Source organism: Mus caroli, chromosome 12, assembly GCF_900094665.2.
Source record: "Mus caroli chromosome 12, CAROLI_EIJ_v1.1, whole genome shotgun sequence".
Classification (NCBI taxonomy): Eukaryota; Metazoa; Chordata; class Mammalia; order Rodentia; family Muridae; genus Mus; species Mus caroli.
The window spans coordinates 75,600,077-75,621,866 of NC_034581.1; the positions used below are offsets into that span (position 1 = coordinate 75,600,077).

Consider the following 21,790-nt stretch of genomic DNA (forward strand, 5'->3'; position numbering starts at 1 on the left):
AAATACTGTGCTTGCTCCTCTGAGAAAGCACAGTTTCTTAGGCACTAGGGTCATGGTCGTGGTCACATTGTTCTTTGAGGGCCATGGTGATGCTCTATGCCTCCAGCATGTTTCCCTTCACCCTGGGAGCTGGGCTAGCACCTAGACCCTTTGTTTCTTCACCCATATCTTTTCCTTTCTTTTCTCCTTGACATTTTGCAATGAATCGAGAGTCCCGTTTCTTTTTGCCCGAAAATGTCTGTTTTTGCTCAAGGCTCATACACATGTCCCAGGTATGTAGGTGGACAGAATTCTTGCCCTTACCCATTTGGGTGCACCATTGTTCTTTTAGGCAGGCTTCTGGGCCACTGGCCACAGTAGAGATTGCTTTTCCACCCATGAAGTTTCTTCTGGAATAGCTGCTATGACTGGGGCTTGGGGTCACCAAGGCAATGACACTTTCTGGCTGGATCCCCACCCCCACAAGACTCTACTCTTTGCCCAACTGGAAACCGTGGGCTGATGTAATGACCTGAGGCTGGAAAAATAAACAGCTTGCAAGGAAACCAGTGGTAGCCTTGTAAGCAAATACCCCACAGCCACCTGGAATCTCACACATGATGTGATTGGGAGGAAGAATGAGTCATCTACCAGCATTAGCAATGAGCACCGGCCCAGGCTTGTGTGCGTTTAAAATACCTATATGAAAACACACTCCGCAACTGGCCTTTTAGGTGATCTACCCTTTGAGCTCATGAAGATGCCTCTCGGTCAATAATGGCCAATAGAACTGAGATGAGGATGAAACCATATGGTTCTTTCCAGGGCATTCCCTGGCAATAAAGGCTTTGTCTTTTTTCCTTCTCTCTCTCTCTTTTTTATCTTTTGCTGAGAGGAAAGGTGACTGTTATTTAGAGGAGAGAGAGAGAGAGAGAGAGAGAGAGAGAGAGAGAGAGAGAGAGAGAGAGAGAGAGAGAGACCTATAGTGCAGTTCTACCTTGCTCTAACTTTGGCTTTCTTGGTTACCTTACTCTTGGTTACCTTGCTCTGTCACCCCATTGTCTGCTTGTAGTGATGGGATGAGAGGTATGTGGCCATAGGATTCAGACTCTGGGACTTCCTCTGCCTGTGAAAGGCTTGTGTCTAGAAGTGAGTTTTCATGTGCAGTTTGATGTTCCCTAGCAAAACCAGGGCCCATATATTCCCTTTGTCCTCAGTTGTTGAGGTGCCATCAAAGAGCCTGCCTAGGTACTGTAACTGATTCACCACAAGTTTCTGGAAGTCAGGGATGACCTTGGCTTAGTCTGAGAGCCTCCTTTATGTGTGTAAAAATGACTTTTCAAGTAAGCAGCGTGTGAAGCTTATGACCACACATATAATATTCGTATTCTGAGCGGGGGGTAAAGGTCTACTTAATTTTGACAAAATAATAATAATAAAACCCTCACTTTCATCTTTTCCCTTTGTCTGTATCCTCTCTTCTTCTGTTGCTTGAAGTTGAATTTTCTGTATTTTGGAACTTCTGGTATAGAGTCCGCAGGCAGGGTCAATGAAATTACCAAGAAAAGCTGGGAAGACGCCCGGGTACTGTTTCCTGGTACCTGCCACTAGCGGACTACCGTGAAATATTTCCTGGCCCTTTGGAGGAAAGGGCATCTCTCTTGGCTCTGTGGCATGAGTCAATGGAGATGGGTGGCTGTGAGCCAGGGATGCTTTGGGGTGAGGGAAGTTGAGAGAAAAGATGTTTATGTGCTAAATTGAGGCAATCCATCCCAGAAGAAATCCCCCACCTCTCCCCAAGAGCTCAGCATCAGTCTGTGTGGGAAGTGGGTGTTTACCACTTCAGAACCATGGTGAGCCATGCTTGGCCATTTTAGGTTCTGCAGAGACTCTATTTACACAGGATGGCTGTACTGTTTCCTTATTTCTCTTCACCCATGACGCTTCATCCTAACAGCGCATTTACCGCTGGGGGAGAGCTGCCCTCAGCCAGCACTGGCGACTTGAGATGTTAGTTCTGCCTAAAGATGGAACTTCAGAGGCACAGCAAGCTGGCTGTGACGCATGGGCCACATAACAAACAGTACCCCGAAGATGTATGGGGTGCAAGGGAAGTGCTTGCCCTTGACTCTGCCTCTTCCTGGTGCTCAGCTTCTAGTGAGTAGAGCAGCTAAGTCTGGGGAGGTACACCTGCTTCTGTCTAACTGTAAGCATGTGGGCTAGTAGAGGGAGCAGCACAGGGTGGGGAGTGGGGAAGCTTCCTGCACCACCACTGACTTTGTAATGAGAAAGCAAGAGTCCAGCTAGCGAGAGGTCATGCAGGTCTCTAAGCCCAACAGAAGTTATGAGGCACTAAGCCTGAGATGGTGGGAGAACAACACAGTGAACATGGAAGGAAGGGCTGCCCATTGGGTAGCAGTGTCCCAAAGGCAGGGTCAGTGATGTGCTTCACTAGAGTAGGGCAAACAGTTTCTCAGTGATTTTTTTTGAAGTTCTAGAAGTTATTGTAAAAAGCAGACAGACTCCCCCCTCTCTCCCCACCCCTCTGAATGATGTACCCTTTATAGTATGTACCAGGATAGACTGCTCCCATAACCTGGTCCTTGGTCTGCCATTACAGGTCAATTGAGGAGCCACATTAAACACCGGAATTAGAATATTGGATATAGTCCACATGGAGTTGAAGACACTGCCACCTTAGACTAGTTAATTATAATAGCAGGTACCACTGTCCACTTTACTGTAGTGCCAGGGTAAATGTTGTACTTTCATTTGTGGTGTCAGGTATCTAAATTGATGCCTTATATGTGCTAAGTAAGCACCCTACCATTGAGCTACAGCTTAAGTCCAATCTTAACAGACATAGCTGTGGGGCATGTGTAGGGGCTACTCTGCTGGCACAGGTAAGGAACTTTGAGACTGTGCAAGATCAAGATCAAGTGGGAGAAACCCAAAGACTACGTTCTTGACTACCATGCTACACTGCCCCTGCTCTGACTGCTTCTGACGTCTACAAAGTCTTCTGCTGTGTGAGTCCCTTGGGTGAAGTGTACAGGAGTCAGAGTGCTGGACACATCCTGGCTTCAGATGCAGGGCCATGGAAGCCCAGGTCTCCTCAGCCCTGTCTTCTGCTCTTGGAACATTCCATCTGAACACTCCAAGTTCGTTCTGGCTTTGGGGAACAGCCATCCAGTTGAGATTATACAGCATCCCAATGTCCCCTCTGGGACAGAACTTAAGGTGATCCTTTCTTAACCAGTTGGCTCATGGGATAGAACGGGTCCTCTAAGAGCATTCTCTAAGGTCCCTTTCAAGGTTTGAATGAGGGATGATGTCTTTTTTTTTTTTTTTACTTCCATTCTTGGCACATTTTTCAGTGAAACAGTTTTGTTTGTTTGTCTGTTTTCATTTTTAAGATAGGGATGAAAAAACCTATTGCAATGGAAGAGGTGTCTTTATGAAATCTGTACAAATTCTGTTTCTGAGTCCCCACTTCTATACTGGTTTGAACAAACAGAGGGTAACTTTATTCTGTTAGTAGATGGATGGCTTCTTGCCTTTTCCCTGCACTGGCAGGGCCTCTCCTTTGGGCCTCTCCTTTTCTTAGCAGATGGCCTGTCTTTTGTTCTGAAGGGAGTTAGGAACAGTGGCTCTGTGGACTATCCCTCTCTGTGGGGCTCTCAAGGCCACACAGATGACTCCAAGATGACACACAAAATGGAGAGCTGGGAATTGGCTTTGGCCAAGTGGCCCTCACTGACAGAGGTGATGGAAAACCCAATGGTGAAAGGTTCTCGGAAAAATTATCCTCTGGGGCGGGGGGCGACACTTAGCCCCTCTTGAAAAAAAATTGCAAAGTCCACAATAAGAAAAACAACCTATTCATATAAATGACTTGAAGCCATAGGTGCCAAGACTCCATGTGGCTGCATAAACAGAAAGGGTGGCCCAGTGATGTTCTGTAATCATTCCTAAAGATTATGACTCTAGCTGGCCCTCCCCCACCCCTCGGCACCACACCTCCGGTTCCCACACCAGCCTTTCAACAGTAAAGGCAGGGCCGTAAAGCCCAGGCCTTCCTTGTTGTCTGTCCTTCTCCTGCAGTCTGCCTCTTCTCCAGATTCTCAGCCACTAGGCTGCCCTGGGGTAGCCCCAGTACCAGACACCATGTGCTCTCAGACCCAGAGAAACCTGCAATAGGGGCTACAGGTTCCTTATGACACCCCTGGAGTTTCATGTCACTATTTAGAAAGATTCTTTTTAAAAATGTATGGCTTGTTATTGTGGGTTATTGTTCAGCATTTCATTCATTTTTGATAAGAAATGAGAAGGGCAGGAGGTATTTGAAGAGGTTTTAAGGTCATTGCTGTTGACACAAGGCCAGTGTTTCCCTTAATATTCTTGGCCTAGCAAGATGATTCCTTTTGCAACGAATGTAAGCAAGCTCCCCTCCTTTTCCCAGGCTGAATCACCCTTTATTGATGTTTACCCCCATAAGAGCACGCAGTCTCGAGGGGCTGAGGGTTGAGGGTGCGCATTTCCCAGGATGAGCTGGGGTCAGCTCCTGCAGTCTCATCACCACTGGGGGGCGATCATCTGCTGTCTGTGGGCCTCCTCTCTGCAGTGTTGGCAAGAATAAAATTCTTGGACTAAATCCCCCTCATGAATTCTTTCTCCATGAGATTCCATGGTTCTCTGAGGGAGAAACAAACCAGAGATGGGGGTGGTGAAGAGGTGGGCAGGGGGGCTGGCAAGATGGCTCAGCCGGTAAGAGCACTGACTGCTCTTCCGAAGGTCCTGAGTTCAAATTCCAGCAACCACACGGTGGCTCACAACCACCCATAATGAGATCTGATGCCCTTTTCTGGTGTGTCTGAAGGCAGCTACAGTGTAATAAATAATTTTTTTTTTTAAAGAGGTGGGCAGGAGGGAGGTGATGAAGTCCTAACCTGTAAGCACCTCCAGTTGGTTAGAGTCACAGTACGAAGGCTCTCAGCAGAGCCAGTGCTGCTCCCTGGCCTCCTTCCAATGAGGAGCCCTTGGATGGCTTCAGGGACAGAGAAAGACCTTGAGTGAGGATAGGCTGACATATCAGGGTTAGTTCTTCCTAATGGATCATACAATTCTCAGAAATTTCCTGGCCTTGTCAGAGCCTAATATGGTATCAAACTCAGTATATATCCATTCAGCAGCCCTGGCTCATACGAGTCCCCAGCACTTTTTTTTATGGCATCCTCCCAGAATGTTTTGTCACCCACAGTCCCATGCTGGGTCCTCCTCTCTCCAGACACTGTCCTAAGTCCTACAGTCCCTGCTGTCTCTCATTGTTTATTGCAACAACATAAGCAACTCCCAGGAGGACTAAAGAGGCTCCTTTAAAGAACTACTAGGTATTTATCCAGAGAGACAACTTCCTTGGCCAGAGCATCCTCCCAGGCTGCAGTTTTTTGTTTGTGTTCTTGATATAGGATCTCACAATGTAGCCCAGGCTAGCTTCAGACTCCTGATCTTTCTTCTTTAGCTCCCCTGCTCCCTCCACCTCTGACCTGTGCTGAGATTCCAGATATGTTACCACCACATCTGGCTCATGACGCCTCAGTTTTTCTAGGTATTTGTCTCATCTTCCCTGAAGTTTTTATGCTGCTTCACTTCCTTTAGTATGTCCATTTGGCTGAGCAGCCTGGCCCAGGACTGCCTCACAATTGCAATGTAAGCATCCACAGTTGCTTTTACTTAGGGCGGATTACTTTGCACAGTGGGGGCTAGCCTCATGCAACCAGTTCCAAGACTTAAAAAGAATTCTGCCTGGAGACTGTCATGGGAAGCCCTGCTTTTGTGTCTTTCAGCTGTAGGTGCGACCTATTGATCTAAGACTCAAGGCTGCCTCATCTTACTTACCTGCATTTCTAACTGACTGGCTTGCCTGCATAGTTTAGACTTGCCATCTCCCTAATTCATGAGCCTCGTCCTTGAAATCTCCCTCTAGTTTTGTGTGTGTGTGTGTGTGTGTGTGTGTGAAAGTGAGAGAGAGAGAGAAAGAGAGAGAGACTTGTGTGTGTTTAAGTGTGTGCATGTGTGTGAGTGTGTGTTTGAATGTGTATGTCTCTGTATGTGTGTGTGTGTTTCTGGAGAACCTTGAGTGATATAGTCCTTCTTTGGCAACAACCCCCTCCACCATCTCTGTATCTTTCTCCACCCTGACCTTTCTGTTTTCTGTCAGCACATTACGGGCAGCCCCCTGGCTGCTGATGACTTTCAAAGGTGTTTAGGTGTTGGCTCCTCAGGAACTTTTCACTCCCTCCTCTGTCTCTTCTCCTGAAGTCAGTAATCTGAAAGTTAGACCAGCCTGCATCCTGCAATGTTTATGTTTGCTGGCCATTTTTGCTTTAAAAAATATATAAATAAAAAAAAAAGATGAGGAAGGAGAAAAGTCCTGGAAGAGAGGATAAACTCTGGGCTCCAGCAACGATAAGGGATTAGCTAAGAATTCATGCTGTCCACCCTCTCTGCTCCTAATTACCATGGGTAATTGTGAGGTTCTGAGACTTGAGCCAGTCCTAGCAGACAGCGATGTCCTCTGTGCTGATCCCATTTTGGCTGACGTATAACGACCTGGGCTCTAGGCCCAGGAGACAGGGTTTGTGTTCATCTCACTCCACCTGCCTGTCCAGCCCTGCCTCCAGCCTTGCTCAGTGCTGTTCTCCCATGGTTTCTCTCTTCCCTGGCACGTGTGACTGGGGAAAGGCACACTGTATGTCTTCTGGTGGCAAGGCCAGGACTTTGTGTGTTCCCAACTTGAGATACTTTTCTGTTGAGTTTCTTCTTTGAGTCAGAGGTTTCTTTGCCAAATGGAGACTGACTAAGCTCTCCCTGCTTGGCACCATCTCAGGGAAAGGTTGGAAGGACATACATGGAAGTGTACAAGTTACCCAAACTTGCTCTCCTACGGTGTGGGTTATGTCTTCCAGGCATATCCAGGTAGCCCTGGCTCATGCTCATAGTTACAGGGCCAGACCTTTCCATCTTATCTCCATTTCATCAATTTTCCTAAGCAGAGATGAAGTGTTTTGGAATGGCATGCATTCACATCAGCAGAGTTCCCAGAGTGACCTAATGTAGTTAAAAAGACCCTCGAAATCCATCCCAGCTTGCACTCTGCAAGCCAGCCTGAGAAAACCGGGAGAAGTGGATGGTGAGACTCATGTGGCAGGTGACTGACAAGGGTCCAGTGTGGCACCAAGGATGGACTGGCTTCTGGGTCCTCAGACACATAAGTAAGGCTCCACTCCCTTGAACTTACTCATCAATGTTTGTATGGCACCCAGGGTGCTGACTGAAGGGCTTGCAGGGGCTACGAGGAGTGACCAAGAGTTCAGCAGCTCTAGCTAGATATTTTGCACTCATTGTTTAAAACAAGCTAGCCCAAACCTACTAGTGTATCAGAAAAATAATTTATTCTTGCCAATTGTTATCTGTCTGTTTGAAAGAATGGCTATCTCACTAGTTTCACATGAATTGGCTCTGGGGCTATTCTAAATGGAGGACAGGTAGGACTGGAACATCCAAGATAACCTGGGTCATGTTGCTAGCCGACCAAACCACTTCTCTCTGCTCCTTCAGCAGGCTAGAGAATATATAAGAGCACACTATGAAAGCAGAATCTGCAAGCCCTCTGAAGGCCTGGGCTTCTCACCACACTGTTCTTTTGTGAGTTAAAACCAGTCAGAGTCCATGTGGACTAGCCAACACAGGGCATAGAGACACAGGCATTGGAGACTCTATTGTGATCATGCACTGTTATGTTTAAGGAAAGTATAGGATTAAATAAAGCTTGGATCAGCCTGTAGCAATGAAAGATGCTACTGTAGAAAACGTGTAAAGAACATGGGTGGCCTGGGCTGGGATCCCACCTCTGCCTCCTCCTAGCTATGATTTCCTCCCTCTCTTCCCCTCCTCTCCTCTCTCCTTCCTTCCTTCCTTCTTTCCTTCCTTCCTTCCTCCCTTCCTTCCTTCCTTCCTTCCTTCCTTCCTTCCTTCCCTCCCTTCTCTCTTCTTCTCTCTCTCCCTCTCCCACACCCCCATCTCTGTTTTTCTTTCTTATTAGATAGTTCTTAGTGTAACTTAGGCTTGTCTTCTGATCTTCCTGTCTCCACCTCTTGAATGATGCGATTGCAGATATGCACCACCACACCTGGTTTATGTAGGGCTAGGGATCAAACCCAGGGCTCCTGGCATGCCAGATAAGTACTGTACTGATTGAGCCACAGCCTCAGATCCCTAATTCATGATCTTGATCTAACTATTTATCCAGTCTGTGTTCCTGGTGTTAATATGTCTCCAAAGATTGGAAATAGGGTGAATTGAGTTAATATAAGTAGCAGGCCCATCACCAAATCTGTCACTTTGTAGGTGCTCAAATAAATGTTTGCTATTCCCATTTACCGTGTAGATGAATATGTAATAACGGGTGAAGTACAAATTTGGTTTTTGGGTTTCTAGTTCCGAGACAAAGAGATGGAAACCCTGAGGTCCAAGCTTCACGTGCCCAGGCTGAGAAGGGATGCTCTGTCAGAAGAGCTGTGGGTGTGAACACGTCTGCTCTTGACTGCAGATCTTACGTAGTCTGTTAGGTGTCTGACCTGGAGGAGCCGCTGTAAAATCTCCTCGCTGAAGAGCAGGTGGCCAGAGGCTAGCAAGGTGGGCTGGATTGTCTGGAGTGCTCCAGTGGAGCTTCAGTTTTCTCTCCGAGTGAACTTAAGAAAAATTCACCCTCTTCAGAATCTCTTTTTCTTGTTTATAAAGTGTAGATCATCATAGTGCCCCAGGTAGGTGGGCTGAGATGTCAGACAGGCAAAGCCCTCTTGTGGCCTGGTGCATTTCATTCAGGAATATTTGCTCTTATCATTAATCCTAAAAAACCATTAAAGAGATATCTTTTCTTTCTGGAAGACAAATTGTATACTTTTCTCAATGGTTTTGTGTGTGTGTGTGTGTATATACATATGTTCATGTGGGGGTGTGGTTTAGGGTGTACATGTGTATACATCCATATGAAGGTAAGGTCTCTGCATTATTACTATTATTATTATCATTATTATTGTTCTGAGACACTGTCTCTTAGTGTGGAGCTCAGCAGGGATGGCTGACCAATGAGCCCCAGGGATGCTCCTGGATCCGTCTGTTCCGTCAGTTGGTGAGGTTATGGAACTGTGGTGCCCATGCCAGGCTTTGGATCCACATGCCGGGGGTCTGACCTGAAGTCCCCTTGCTTCTGTGGCAGGCACTTCACTTACAGAAACAGCCCATTTCACCAGCCCAACTGTTCTGTCATGCCAGGATCTTCCTTACAGGTTACCAGACTTTCAGGGTGGACAGTAAAGTGACAAACCCTATATTTCGTCTTCTCTTTAATTCCATGCTACACTGCATTTTTCTAGATTTGGGGGCTTCATTGTCTTTATGATTTAACTCTCCACAGGTGGTCATAGACACTGAAGGATTTCCAGAAATCCATCCACAGGGCCCAAGACCCTGGTCGGCTTCTCTTTCAGCCCAACTCCTGCCCCAGCTTCCCCAGTTCTCAGGTCCGCTGTGGTGTGAAGTTAGGTTCACCAAGCGGCTGCCCTGGGGGAGGGGGAGGTGTGCCTCCTCTCCCCCCTGCATCTGCAGTAGTCTGATTTATGGCTGGAGGGGTTGGCCTAGAGGGTCTTAATTTAAAGCCCCTGTCAGAGGTCGTTACACAAGCGTGGTGCCAGTAAAAGCTGCTTCCCTCTCCCTTTGTTTCTTTGTCAGCTCTTTCATGGCATGAAATATGAGGGAGGAATGAGGCTACCAAACTGGATCTGAGAGATCTACCCCAAGCCCCCAGTGCAATCCCCTTGAAGCCGTGTTGGTGTTTGCCTGCCAAAATCTAAGGAAGGTGGAGGGGTTAACTTTAGGGGCCATATGGGCTGCACAGATTTTCTTTTTAAAATGTTGTCTGCGGCAAGGAAGCAAATGCCACACTTTATTTTTTTAAGCAGTTAAACAAAAAAAAATTAAAATCAAACAATAACATCACCTAGCCCCCCAAATAAAACCCGCAGCAAAACAAAGAAAGGGGAAAAAAAAGATCAGGGTGTTTTACTGGGCAGGTTGTCCAAGAAAGGGGCCGATAGGTGTGGGGTTCTTGCGAGTGTGTACACCTGGCACAGGGCCCCAGTCATTGCCTCTGTCTCTGCCTCTGCCTGGCTCTGGAGAGAGTTGGCTTGGCTACTTGGACGTGTTCACACTTTCCTGAAGATGCCAACTACAGATACCTTTCTGCATCCCCTTTTCCTACTCCTGTCTAATGGGAGCATTAGTGAATATTAGATTTAAGCCCACTAGCATTCTTTGTCTCCCTGTGTTGGAGGGCGAAAGCAACCAGGGCTGCCTCTTGCTTCTCTTGCATTCGGGGTGTGGAACATTACCCTGCACAAGGGTGCTGGTCTGTGGTTCTGTCCTGCATGCCTGGCCTAGGGAGTGCTCCCTTGCGTAGGCAGTCCAGCATTCACTTGCAGGGCAGTCTGGCTACGGCCTCTTCTGAAGCCTGTAGCCGACTTGTCGGCAGGGACAACTCTAAAACTGGAGGGACATTCCAGCTCTGGAGCACACGGCAGCTCAGAGTAGCCCTGATGTCCTGTCTGGATTGTTGCTACAGAGAGCCTCTGTGGTGAGAGTGCTGATGAGTCTCTGGCAGTGTAGACAGCCACGGAGAGGCTCCGGCCAGCCCTCTGGGGCTTTCTTTCACTTTGGCAGCATGCAAGACATGGGTGTCTGGGATGATTCACAGTTCTTTGGGGGTAGGCCTGGTCCTGGCTCTTTATTATGGGTTCTGGACAGGAGGAGGAGTACTCATCACCAGGAACTGCATCTTATCTTACAGAGAAAGTCCATTCCTGTGACCAGGAAAGACAGAGTGCCCTGGAAGAGGCCCGGCAGAATCCCCGAGAGGGCATTGTGATCCCCGAGTGTGCTCCTGGTGGGCTCTATAAGCCCGTGCAATGCCACCAATCCACAGGCTACTGTTGGTGCGTCCTAGTAGACACAGGGCGCCCATTGCCGGGGACTTCCACACGGTAAGCCTGCTCTGAGCATCCTGAGACAGGGACTGGCTAGCCTCTGGTTATTCTGCCTTTATTATCTTCGCCACCGTACTTCTCACAGACTCAAGTCACAGGAGACTAAAGTCTCCTTTCCAAAGCAGATGAGGGTCTAGCTGAAGGGCCTGGGGGACCTGGATCCTGACCACCGATTTGTGGATTTTTGAAACCTACTTAATCTCTCTCAACACCAGTTCCCTGATGAAAATCTTATGCACCACCCTGGTCTTGAAGTGACAAAAAAACCCCAAAAAACAAAAAACAAAAACCCAAAAATCCATGTGCAGACTGGAGATGGCATTGTTATCACGCTTGTGTGGTTAAAATGACATGCCTGAACATGTCTCAATGGGAGCATGTGTACTGGATTGTCTTGTAGCTTGCGGACAGTTCAGGGACTGTTTTACTTTCCTTCCCAAGGGCTCTAGGCTTAGTGACAGCACAGGTTGTTGCTGGGCAGTAGTGGCTGAAGAAGATTCAGTTGCCAACCCCCTTAAAAATGCCTCACTTCTCTGTCTCTCCCAAAAGCTATGTGATGCCAAGTTGCGAGAGTGATGCCAGAGCCAAGAGTGTAGAGGCGGATGACCCTTTCAAGGACAGGGAGTTGCCAGGTAGGCGACACAGCCCTGCCCGGGCGGTACCGGCAGTTCTTTGGGCTTCTCGTCCCTCTCCTGTGCAGGGCCCACTCTCTCCTCTATGTCTGTTTTCCCAATCGGCAGCACAGAGCAAGGCATGCTGGGAAGGCTCATCATAGGAGCACAGACCTGGAAACTGTGGAATCTACAGCCAGTCAGTCCTGTGCCTTTGACAACTCTTCCCTTGCTCTTTCCTCCTTGTCTTAAGATTGTAGTCAGGGACTTAGAGCTCTGTCGCTGGAGTGTCATGGTCATTTTCTAAGTCAGTGAAGTGGGGATGGCATTTGGGGAGGCTGTAAAGCAAAGATAGCTTACAGGGAGTGGCTTCCTTGAGGAGCCTGTCTGGTGCCTGCCACCAGTTCTGTGGATTGCTTATATGATGACCCTTGATGACACAGGGTGGCCACTAGGTATGAGACATACCGGCAATAGCTCAAGACCCCAAAATTGATGCTGTGGGTGGGTTTTTCCTTATTTGTAGGAAACTCCAAGTGGCAATAAAAATTCTAAATACAGGCTATGTGGACTGTGGACTTTCCCCTGTAAATCCTCTTAAGTTCCTCTTCTTTGTGCACCATTCTAGAAAAAGCCCAAGCACAGAGAAATCTTCTCACAGGTGACCCTGTCTTAGACCTACACACACATAGGAGAGCATTGTTAGAGAAAACACCCCCACGCCTCTATGTAGGTGGGAGCTAAGTTCGTGATTGATAGCTGTTTTTACTCAGTACAAGATTAGGTCTGTCCTGGTGGGAACTGGCGCCACCTTCCTATTACCCGGAAGGACTCCAAAGTAAGAAGCAGGGAGTCCTGAAACCTCTGTGTGAGGTTAGTAGAAATCACAGTGTCACAAAAGTTGAGGCAGGGAGGCCAGGGTGCCTTCTTGTAGCCACCCCAGGACAGACGGAAATGGCCCTTCTATTTCATGCTAGATATGGCTTAATCTAGTCCTCGAAGACATGAGGTTCACAGAGTAGAGGAGACAAGTCATAGGCAGGTAAAGGAAGGCATGCACATATAGATTCAGGGCAGGTTCCCTCCAGAGAAGAGTAAGGTGCGATGGGAAAGACAGCAAGAACCTACGGAGTCCACACTGCTCTAAGAAGTCGTGTTTAAGACCTGGAGGGTTGGAGAGAAGAGGGCTTAGTTGCTGCAGGTGTAGGGGTGGGGCCGTGGCTATGCTGAGGGCACATTTGATGCAGGCGAGTAGGGCTCCCATCTCTGTAGTGGTAGGGCAGGGTTTCCCCAGAAATGCTTCTCCTTGTGGCATGGATCTGAGACAGGAACATCTGTGCTTGGGCTTTTGCCAAAATAGTGAAACAAGAATAGGAACTCATGGGTCCTCATGGAGGAGTCTCCAGTTACCATCTCAACTGGATAAAAGGGGGCAAGAAGAGGAGCGTCTGGATATGTTCACTTAAACCACAGATTCCCCCCTCCCTTGTCCTTCCTTGACATCAGTTCTTGTCCCCAGATCAGAACAGTGCCTGCCTGGTTATTGTCTTGAGGACACTGGCCCAGGATATTATGGTGAACTCTGTGACGCTGAGGGCCCTGTCTGTTGTCTTCCTGGCATTTCCATAGTTCCTGTGCTGGTCCTCAGCAGAACTCTGTGGGATGGAAGCAAGCTGAAAGTTTTATTACTTTCTGGTGCTTCTGTGTGGCTTATGCATAGGCGATAGTGGAGGCCCATGGAGGTCATTTGAGCACTGAACGCATCCTCAGTCTCTGGCTGGACAAAGACTCTGAGGGGATGGTAGCTGAGGAAGTTGTTGCCTTGGTAAATTACCTATGTTCTGCCTTCAAATCTCCTCTTGACTTTTAGGTTGTCCTGAAGGGAAGAAGATGGAATTTATTACCAGCCTGCTGGATGCCCTCACCACAGACATGGTTCAGGCCATTAACTCAGCAGCGCCCACTGGAGGTGGGAGGTGAGAATGTGAGCAGGAAAGGGTGTGGCCCTGGATTCTTCAGATACTAAAGGGGGGGCTGGGAGAGAAGTCTGCTTTTCTCTGGAGCATGTGTAACCTCCAACGGCCATGATTTTGCTGTGATCCTCCTGCCTCTGCCTTCTGAGTGCTGGGATCACAGGTGTGTGCAACCACACCATGAGAAATAGGAGCATTTCAGTCAAGAGGCATCACATCTCAGCCAGTCAAGATGGTTGTCATCCAGAGGATGCATGGTACAGTGTCATGCTCTTAGGATCCCGTTAGGAGGACAGAACTTATATATTCAGGGTTCTTACATAGACAAGAATTTTAAAATAAAGGGAAGGGAAAAGGATGGTACAGTAGCTACTAGCTATATTTCTTTAAGATCCTTTAAGCACTCCAGGTTCCCATGAGCTCACAGGTTAGCTTCTGGCCATGGCTCTGTTTCCTCTTACCTGGGCACATAAGGCAGACTCGATCTTATGGAGCACAACACAAAATCTGAGAAAGATGGAGACATAGTCTGACAGGCCATAAGTGAGAGCTGCTTTGAGGGTTCCCACAATGCTCAGCAGCCTAGCATCTGAAAATAGAGGCGATGCGCCCCAGTTTCTAGGAAGAAGAGAAGAGTGAGCATTCAAATGTATACTACTGCATGCCTATAGGCGTGCTGATGCCAAGAGCATGCTAAGCAACTGCTGGTTGATGACAACCCAGGCATGAAGTACAGTTGCCCCTCTTTTTCATCTGTTTCACTTTTCATGATTTCAGTTGTTCTCAGTCAACTACAGTCTAAAAAAACTGAATTGGAAAATTCTAGAAAGAAAACAGTTTATAAGCTTAGAATAACCTTTATTGCACTGTTTTGTTATAATGATCTTATTATTAGTTATGGCTGCTAATCTCTGCTGCTTAATATATACATGTTTTTCATAGGCATGTATATTAGGAAAAACAGTGTATTTAGAGTTCTATATCATCTGCAGTTTCAAGCGTCCATGGGGATCTTAGACTGTAGAAGGGGGAACTAATGTTCTTAGTTTGTTTAGAAACAGAAGAACCAACATAAATAATGGAGACAGTGTGGACACAGAATCTCAGGTCTGGGTGGGCCCACCCACGGCTCAATGGTCCTGGATGCAAGTTCTCCCTCAGCCCTGTAGAGACATCAGCACCCCAACCCTGGTTTCCACAGGAACCACTGACCCCAGGACTGGATGGTCTTGGCTACAGGAAGGGGATCCTAGAAGTTAGGATTGGTGTCTTCATGTCACAGGACAAAGAGATTTCTACAGGCAATAAAAACTAGAAAATTTCATGCTGATGTATCCTTAGGGAAGGACTTGAAAAAACATAACACCTCCTTTAGGTGTAATTTAGGATTGGGGGAAGTTTTTTAAAAACACTCCCTAAAACATGGTTTTTAATTTTAAGCTCATATCAGCTTAAAATGACCATGCATAGTTTTGATAGGAATGAGAGGTTTGGACTGTTCTGGGTACTTGTGTTACCCAAGGGCTGGACTTTAAATCAACAGGAAGACAAGGAAGACCACAAAATGGTTTAGAAATCAGGCAAGCGTGAAGGAGGAGAGGATGTAGGGATGCTGTGGGGAGGTGCCAGGGCTGCCAGCCTTCCTGGGCTCTCCTGCATCTTCCCACTGCATTAAGCAGAAGCCTGGGCATGTACCCTCAGGAAGCTCCCCCTGGCCTCTTGACCTTCTAGTTTCCCCTCCCACTGTCATGTTTCAGGCACTAGCCCTTCCAGCTTCCTTCCACAGGTTCCTCTGGCTGTCCTGGGACCCTCACACCTTCTACCCCTTCAGTCTAGAATGTCATTCCCCTTTTCTGGTGACTGTCTGGTATATTGACAGATTACCTTCTCCAAGGTCCTTCCTGGATGTATTTCTAGAATTTAGATCCCACAGTAGATATTCGATGTGTGTGGATGAATACTTAGCCAGAAGGGTGGTAGACATGGTAGACAGAGGAGAGTCCAGTGACTCTTGCAATATGAGGCTGGATGCAACTGGGGACTTCACTGTGATGTTTTTATAAGAAAGGCTCTACAGTACTCTGCCTGGGCCTGATCAACTTGGGCTTCTGTATAGACAGATGCTGGCCAGCCAGTCTTCTGTGATGGAGGAACAGGGGTAGGGGAAATAGGAGTAGGGGTGAGAGGGACCGGGCTGCTGGAGAGCAGTTAGCGTATCTGGAATAGGGCTGATGGAGAGAATCAGGAAATCCAGAGTTCCTTGGGTGTTGGACTTGGCTTTGGAATTGAGAGCTTGGGTTTCAGGTATGAGATTAAAGAACCCACATTCAACCCTTGCTTCTCAGGGTTTAACAATCAAACCTGGATGTCAGTGGATAACAGTGGGGGAAAGTCCTGCAATGGAGGCTGTGGGAAGAAGGGAGAGAGGATGTTTGAGCGGTATAGAAGATTGATCATCCCCTCCCCCAACCTGCCACTTGTCAGACATGGTGATTGTCACACACGGTTTTGCAATGACTCTCGGGTCTCAGCTGATCTTGGTATAAGTTCTATGCTCGTTTCTGGGGATACCTGAAGAAAAGGACATAGTGCCTCACATGGAGGAGAGGTATATACTCAGGAGATGACGACAAAGTCAATGTGATCGTAGAAGCTGGAAAGAGCTTCCAGGACTCAGGGTGGTTAGGGGAGGGGCACGTGAGACCTGACAATAGGAAGTGACATTTTCACTTACACAGGGGGAGCAGCCTGACCACATTATACCGGGATGAGGGCATTTCATCAAGGAACACATGGGCAATGGGAGAGGAACAAGGTGGGGCCAGGTGGGGCATATGGGGGAAGCAACAGGAAGTGGCATGAATCGGCCTGGGGTATGGTGTGGATAAGTCGGAGATGTCGCTGCAGAGCTGGACAGAGTCATGTTGAGTCATGCCAGAGGCATCAGGGACCACAATGATTGAGAGTACTTTTGAACGATCATCCTGATGACATTATGGTGCAAAACCAGGGGAACTTTAAATGGGGTGGGAGAGCGGTTGTCAGCAAGAGGGTGATAGGAACACTACTGGGTAGAAAAGAGATGATTTACTGAAGCATTCCATGTGAAATTAATAGATTCTCAAGACGAGGTAAATGCAGGGAGAAGGAGAGAGGGAGGTGCCAGCTTCCCTCTATGGCCTCCTAGACTGATGTGGTGGCCAAAACCAGTGTTCCCCAAATCTAAACTTAGACAACGTAGAGGTGGGTGCCTGTGGAAGCATCTGTGGCTGGTATGCGGCGGGGGCACCACAAGCATCTTTAGATGATTGGTCCACCCCACCCCCAACCAGGGCTCTGGAAGGCATTTTTCTATGGACCACCCACCCACCCATTCACTAAATCCTCAGTCTAAAAAGGAAGGCTGTCTACCTAGGTAGGTAGGTAGGGCACTCTTGGGAGACCCAGCCTTGTCTATTTGAGCCTCCTGGTCGTTCACATGCTTCCCAAGGAGAGACGCATCCTCCTAAGTAGACTCATGCTTCCTAAGTGGCCCTCATCCTCCGGGTAGAGTGCAGTTGGTTGTCTGTTGATGGCTTTGCAAGGAAGAGTCTGGAGTGTGGCTGACTTGGCAGTTCCCATTTCCACCCGCACAGCTGGTGGGGCTTGGACCCAGCTCCACATGGGGCTCAGTCGGTCTGCTTGGATTGGCTCAGGCCTCCTGGCCAGCCCTCCTTACCTTCTCTAAAACTGCTTAGGACAGCAGAACTGGGCCCCAGATCTTGGCCAAAGCAGGTTGTGGTAAATGGGCTTGGCTCTCCAGCGACGTGTTACAGCCAAACCCTGCCAGGGCCAAGGCCACAGAATCAAAACAGAGTGCCGCAGGAGGATGGCCTTCACCACCCCTAAAATTGGGAGAAGGCTGAGTGTGTCTGTTCAGGGAGGGACCTGGTTCTAGTGGGTTTCCCTATCCCTGAAGGCAGAAGCTACTAAAATAGCCTAAAGGCAGAGTCACTGAATATATCTTGAATATAGAATATAGAGAATATCCTGAATATAGAATGAGTTATCTTTGGGAAGGTAGCTTTCCACACTACATCTGAGAAAACTTAGGCAGTCAGCCTACCCAGGTAGCCCTTTAGGAAGAATTTCACCCATGAAAGGGCCCTTATAGGCACCTCGGAGATGCAGAGATCGTGCTTGGAGTGAAGGTGCTTGCCGTCATGACTGAGCTAGATCCCGCACAAAGATTCATACACACACAAATAAGTGAATGAATGTAAAGAAGAAAACTCTAAAAGAATACTTAGGGAAGCTTGTGTGACCTGGGCGGGGAGTGGGATGTGACTTTGAGGTAAGGGTATAAGTGGCAGAGTCTGTGATGGCAGGGATGCACTGAGATGGCTCCTGTAAAATCTGTCTCACCCATATCTAGCACTCCCCTGCAGGGGGGAATCTCAGAATTGCTCGGTTCGCAGAGGTCTCTTGTGCTTTCTCTTGCACATGCTCAGTGTTGCTCTGGCTCTCCCAGGTCATAGGATAGATCAGATGTGAAAGGCTCTTGGTGTTTGTTCTAGTAAGGTGTTGGTTCCCAAGTATGGCCCTGCCATCACTCAGTTTTGAGGTATAGCTAAAGCTTTGTTACTTAAGGGGACTTCTGGAGATCAAAGGGATTCAAAAGCAGAGGCTTGTGATATCTGGGACAGAGGGGAGGGAGTGGGACAGAGGCAGAACCCTTAGTCCCCACAGGGCAACCAGTGGGTTGGTGGCTTGGAAGGGTCTCAGAAGACCTCTCCTGAGATATGGTGTCCTGTGCTTAACCCAGCATTCTGCCACGGGCTGGCAGCAGGCAGGGTGTGCAGGCTAGCTGTGGGAAGTCAGGACTGCTCCACACTGAAAGATCTTGATGGGGGAGCAGAGAGGGTACAGAGGAGAACCACGAGGGCAAAGGAACAGAGCCCAGATGAAGATCACCCCCTGGCCAACTCAGAGCTTGCAAGGTAGGAAGAACTGCTTCTTGATGCGAAATAGCCTGAAGGCAGGTAGGGAGAGCTCTGACCACAGACGTGCAGAGAACAGACAGGCAGGCGGATAGGAGGGCGCTCCAGGAACACGTGTTGGAGGGAGAAAACCTTCTCTGGCAGGGCCTCTGGGTGGGATGACCTCATCCCTTCCCGTCTCACCAACTGAGACTTTATTATTCCAGCCTCCAGGTAGACATTACGCTATGCAGAGCCTAAAGGTTAAAGGAAGAGCTGCCTTCTTCTTGGCGCTCTCTTGTCTCCTCCATAGCTTAGGTCCTCTCTGATGTTCCTCTTCATGTGCCCTGAGCACTCCCTACAGACTTTCTGCCTGCCAACCCTGTGTACTGCAAGGGCAGCCATGAGAGCAGATGCTGTCACTAATAACAGAATAGTAACATTTAAACACAGGCTGCACAGCCCCCGCAGAGAATGTCAGCCTGCCCCAGACTCCCTGCACCTGGTTTCCATGGCAGATTAAGCAGATTCCCCAGGAGTCAAAGGCCAGTGACAGCTCAGTGTGCCTTGCACCTTCCCTAAGGGTTTCTCTGGGTGGAAGCTGTCAGGATGAGGTCCTACTGACATCCTTCTTAGAATCCAGGATGTCTGGGGGATTTATCCAAGACTGTGGTCTGCCTCGTTAATAATGGACTAGGCAGCTACCAGGGGTTACAAGCTCTTCTCTGCAGGGGTGTGGGGGAATGCAGCTTCTTTTTGCTTGAACGTCATGTTACATGGGAGTCACTGTGAAGTAAGACAGGATTTTCTAGCTTCTTCTCAGGGAGGGATGAGAGGTGATCCACTCCTTTCTAGAATATACAGCAAATCTGAGAAGGGTGTCATATCACCAAGTGCCTTGGACATTTTTTAAGAACCATGTGTATCTTCAGAGTATGCTAGCAGGTCCCGATCACCTGGTCTAAGGTCCTTGCTTGTCAGTGAACTTCCCTATCAATGTTCTGTTGCAGACTCTGCACACGTGTGTGTTATCTTCTGTTCAGAAACTCCAACTCATCATGAACAGAGTTATCATTGGCTTTAAAAAACTCTAAGGAGTATCACCCTGACTTCTTTGAGTAAAGATTATGCATAAATAATTGAGTAATAAATAAAAAGATAGGCAGGCCATCGAATATATACGTACACACAGACATTGGCCTTGTAACTTTGTGCTTCAGAGATATAGGCTGTGCCAGATGTGGTCATCACTATGTATCTGGGCACACAGATGTATTCCCTGTCACTAGTTTCTCTAAGCATTAGCTGGGGTTCTGGTTACTATGTGATCTCCTAGACCCACCCCAGACCTCCTGACTGGAAACCTTAAACTCTAGAGACTCACCCCAGCAGGTTTAGAATATGCTTGCTTTAGAATCTCTGTTTGGGTCTGAGGAGATGGTTTGACAGGCAAAGAACAAGCAGCAAACACAAGAACAGAGCTTAGGTCTCATCTGTGAATGTAAATTCTGGGAACACACCTGTAACTCCAGCACTCAGCAGGTGGACATTGAGTATTCTGAGTAAGCTGGCTAGCTAGATCAACTGTGTCAGGGAGCTGTGACTTCAACTGAGAGACTCTGTCTCAATGAATAAAGTGAGCAGGACCAAGGAGCACTCTCCTATGCACAAGCACAAAGCCACAGGTCAGGAGCATCGCACATCTCATCTACCAGCCTTTATATTTTGGGCTCTGCTTCTCCTAGACTGTGAGCAGACTGAGGCTAAGCTGACATCTCCAGTTCTGGCACTGGGTGTGGTGACCACTCAATGCTGGGTCCCATACAGGAGTTCAGAAAGCATCCTGTGTGACAGTGATCTATGGGTCATGAGAAGGACAGTTTAGATATAGTCATGGCTTACTCAGGTGAACTAAATCTACACAATTTCTCTCCAGTGCCTATGTATACTAGAAATATCCTGGCTATTTCAGGGGGTCAGGCAGGTCAGTGAATAACATCACTTGGATGCCCCTAAGGAAAGAGCTATTGCTACCTGATGGTTGGTAGCCCAGCATAAAGGCTGTCTTGGGTTAGTCTTTGTTGCTGTAACAAAATACCCTGAGCTGAGTAATTTATAGAGAAGAGTTTTATTTTGGCTCACATTTCTGGAAGTCCAAGAGCATGCCAGCATCCATTTGACTTCTGGCAAGGGCCTCTTACAGCTTCAGCTAACTCATGCTAGAAAGTACACATAGGAAATACACACAGAGATGAAGGGAAATGGGTGTGTGTGGATATAGCTTCATAGCAGCCTCCTCTTGTAAGAGCTAATTCGTTTCCATAAGAACTGACTCAGGATCTGTAGAAGGTAATTAATCTCTCTTCAAGGGTCTACCTTCATTCCCCAACACGGATTCATTATTAACCAACTTCAATACAGGTTGCTTAACCGTATCGAGTACCCTGGTGTTTGGCCATTTGGGAGAGAATCACAGCAAAGCAGGTGACTCCTGCAAGATCCTGAGTGGTGTTTTCTGGGGTGGGGGTTTTTGTCCATGGCCAGGTTCTCAGAGCCAGACCCCAGCCACACCCTGGAGGAGAGAGTGGCACACTGGTACTTTAGCCAACTGGATAGCAACAGCAGTGATGACATTAACAAGCGGGAGATGAAGCCTTTCAAGCGCTATGTAAAGAAGAAAGCCAAGCCCAAGAAATGTGCCCGGCGCTTCACCGACTACTGCGACCTGAACAAGGATAAGGTCATCTCACTGCCTGAGCTGAAGGGCTGCCTGGGTGTTAGCAAAGAAGGTGAGTTCTACCCCCTGTATGCCTGCCAGACCCACGGACAGGGACCAAGGGCTGACCAGCCATTTATTGGAAGTGGGCTGTGGTTCAGGGCCTAGCTGCCTGCTGCAGTCATGGAATTGACTGGTGAGGTTCCTATTCTTACACAGTCTATTGAAAAGACATAATAGTTATTCGTGTACTCTGAAATTAGTACTATCAGAGTGTTAGATAGGGTAGGGCAGACTACAGCAAGTAGTGAATAGACTCATTCACACCATAGCTCAACTTAGCAGAGATTGCTTATCTTTTTTATCTTGTTCATGGAGTAGTGTAGTTCCTGATTGTGATCCAGACTGTGTGCGTATGAATGTGTGTTGTGTGTGGTATGCGTATGCAAGG

The 21,790-nt window shown here is 47.9% G+C and overlaps 1 protein-coding gene across 2 annotated transcripts in view; it reads left to right on the forward strand.

Moving 5' to 3' along the window:
- Smoc1 (SPARC related modular calcium binding 1) overlaps nt 1-21,790 on the forward strand; it is a 157,257-nt gene that overhangs the window by 130,869 nt on the left and 4,598 nt on the right. For both annotated transcript variants that reach the window (XM_021179100.2, XM_021179101.1), the window contains exons 8-11: nt 10,886-11,078; nt 11,631-11,713; nt 13,563-13,668; nt 21,168-21,412. In XM_021179100.2, coding sequence (XP_021034759.1) covers nt 10,886-11,078; nt 11,631-11,713; nt 13,563-13,668; nt 21,168-21,412 — 627 coding nt within the window. The remainder of the gene's footprint in view (nt 1-10,885; nt 11,079-11,630; nt 11,714-13,562; nt 13,669-21,167; nt 21,413-21,790) is intronic.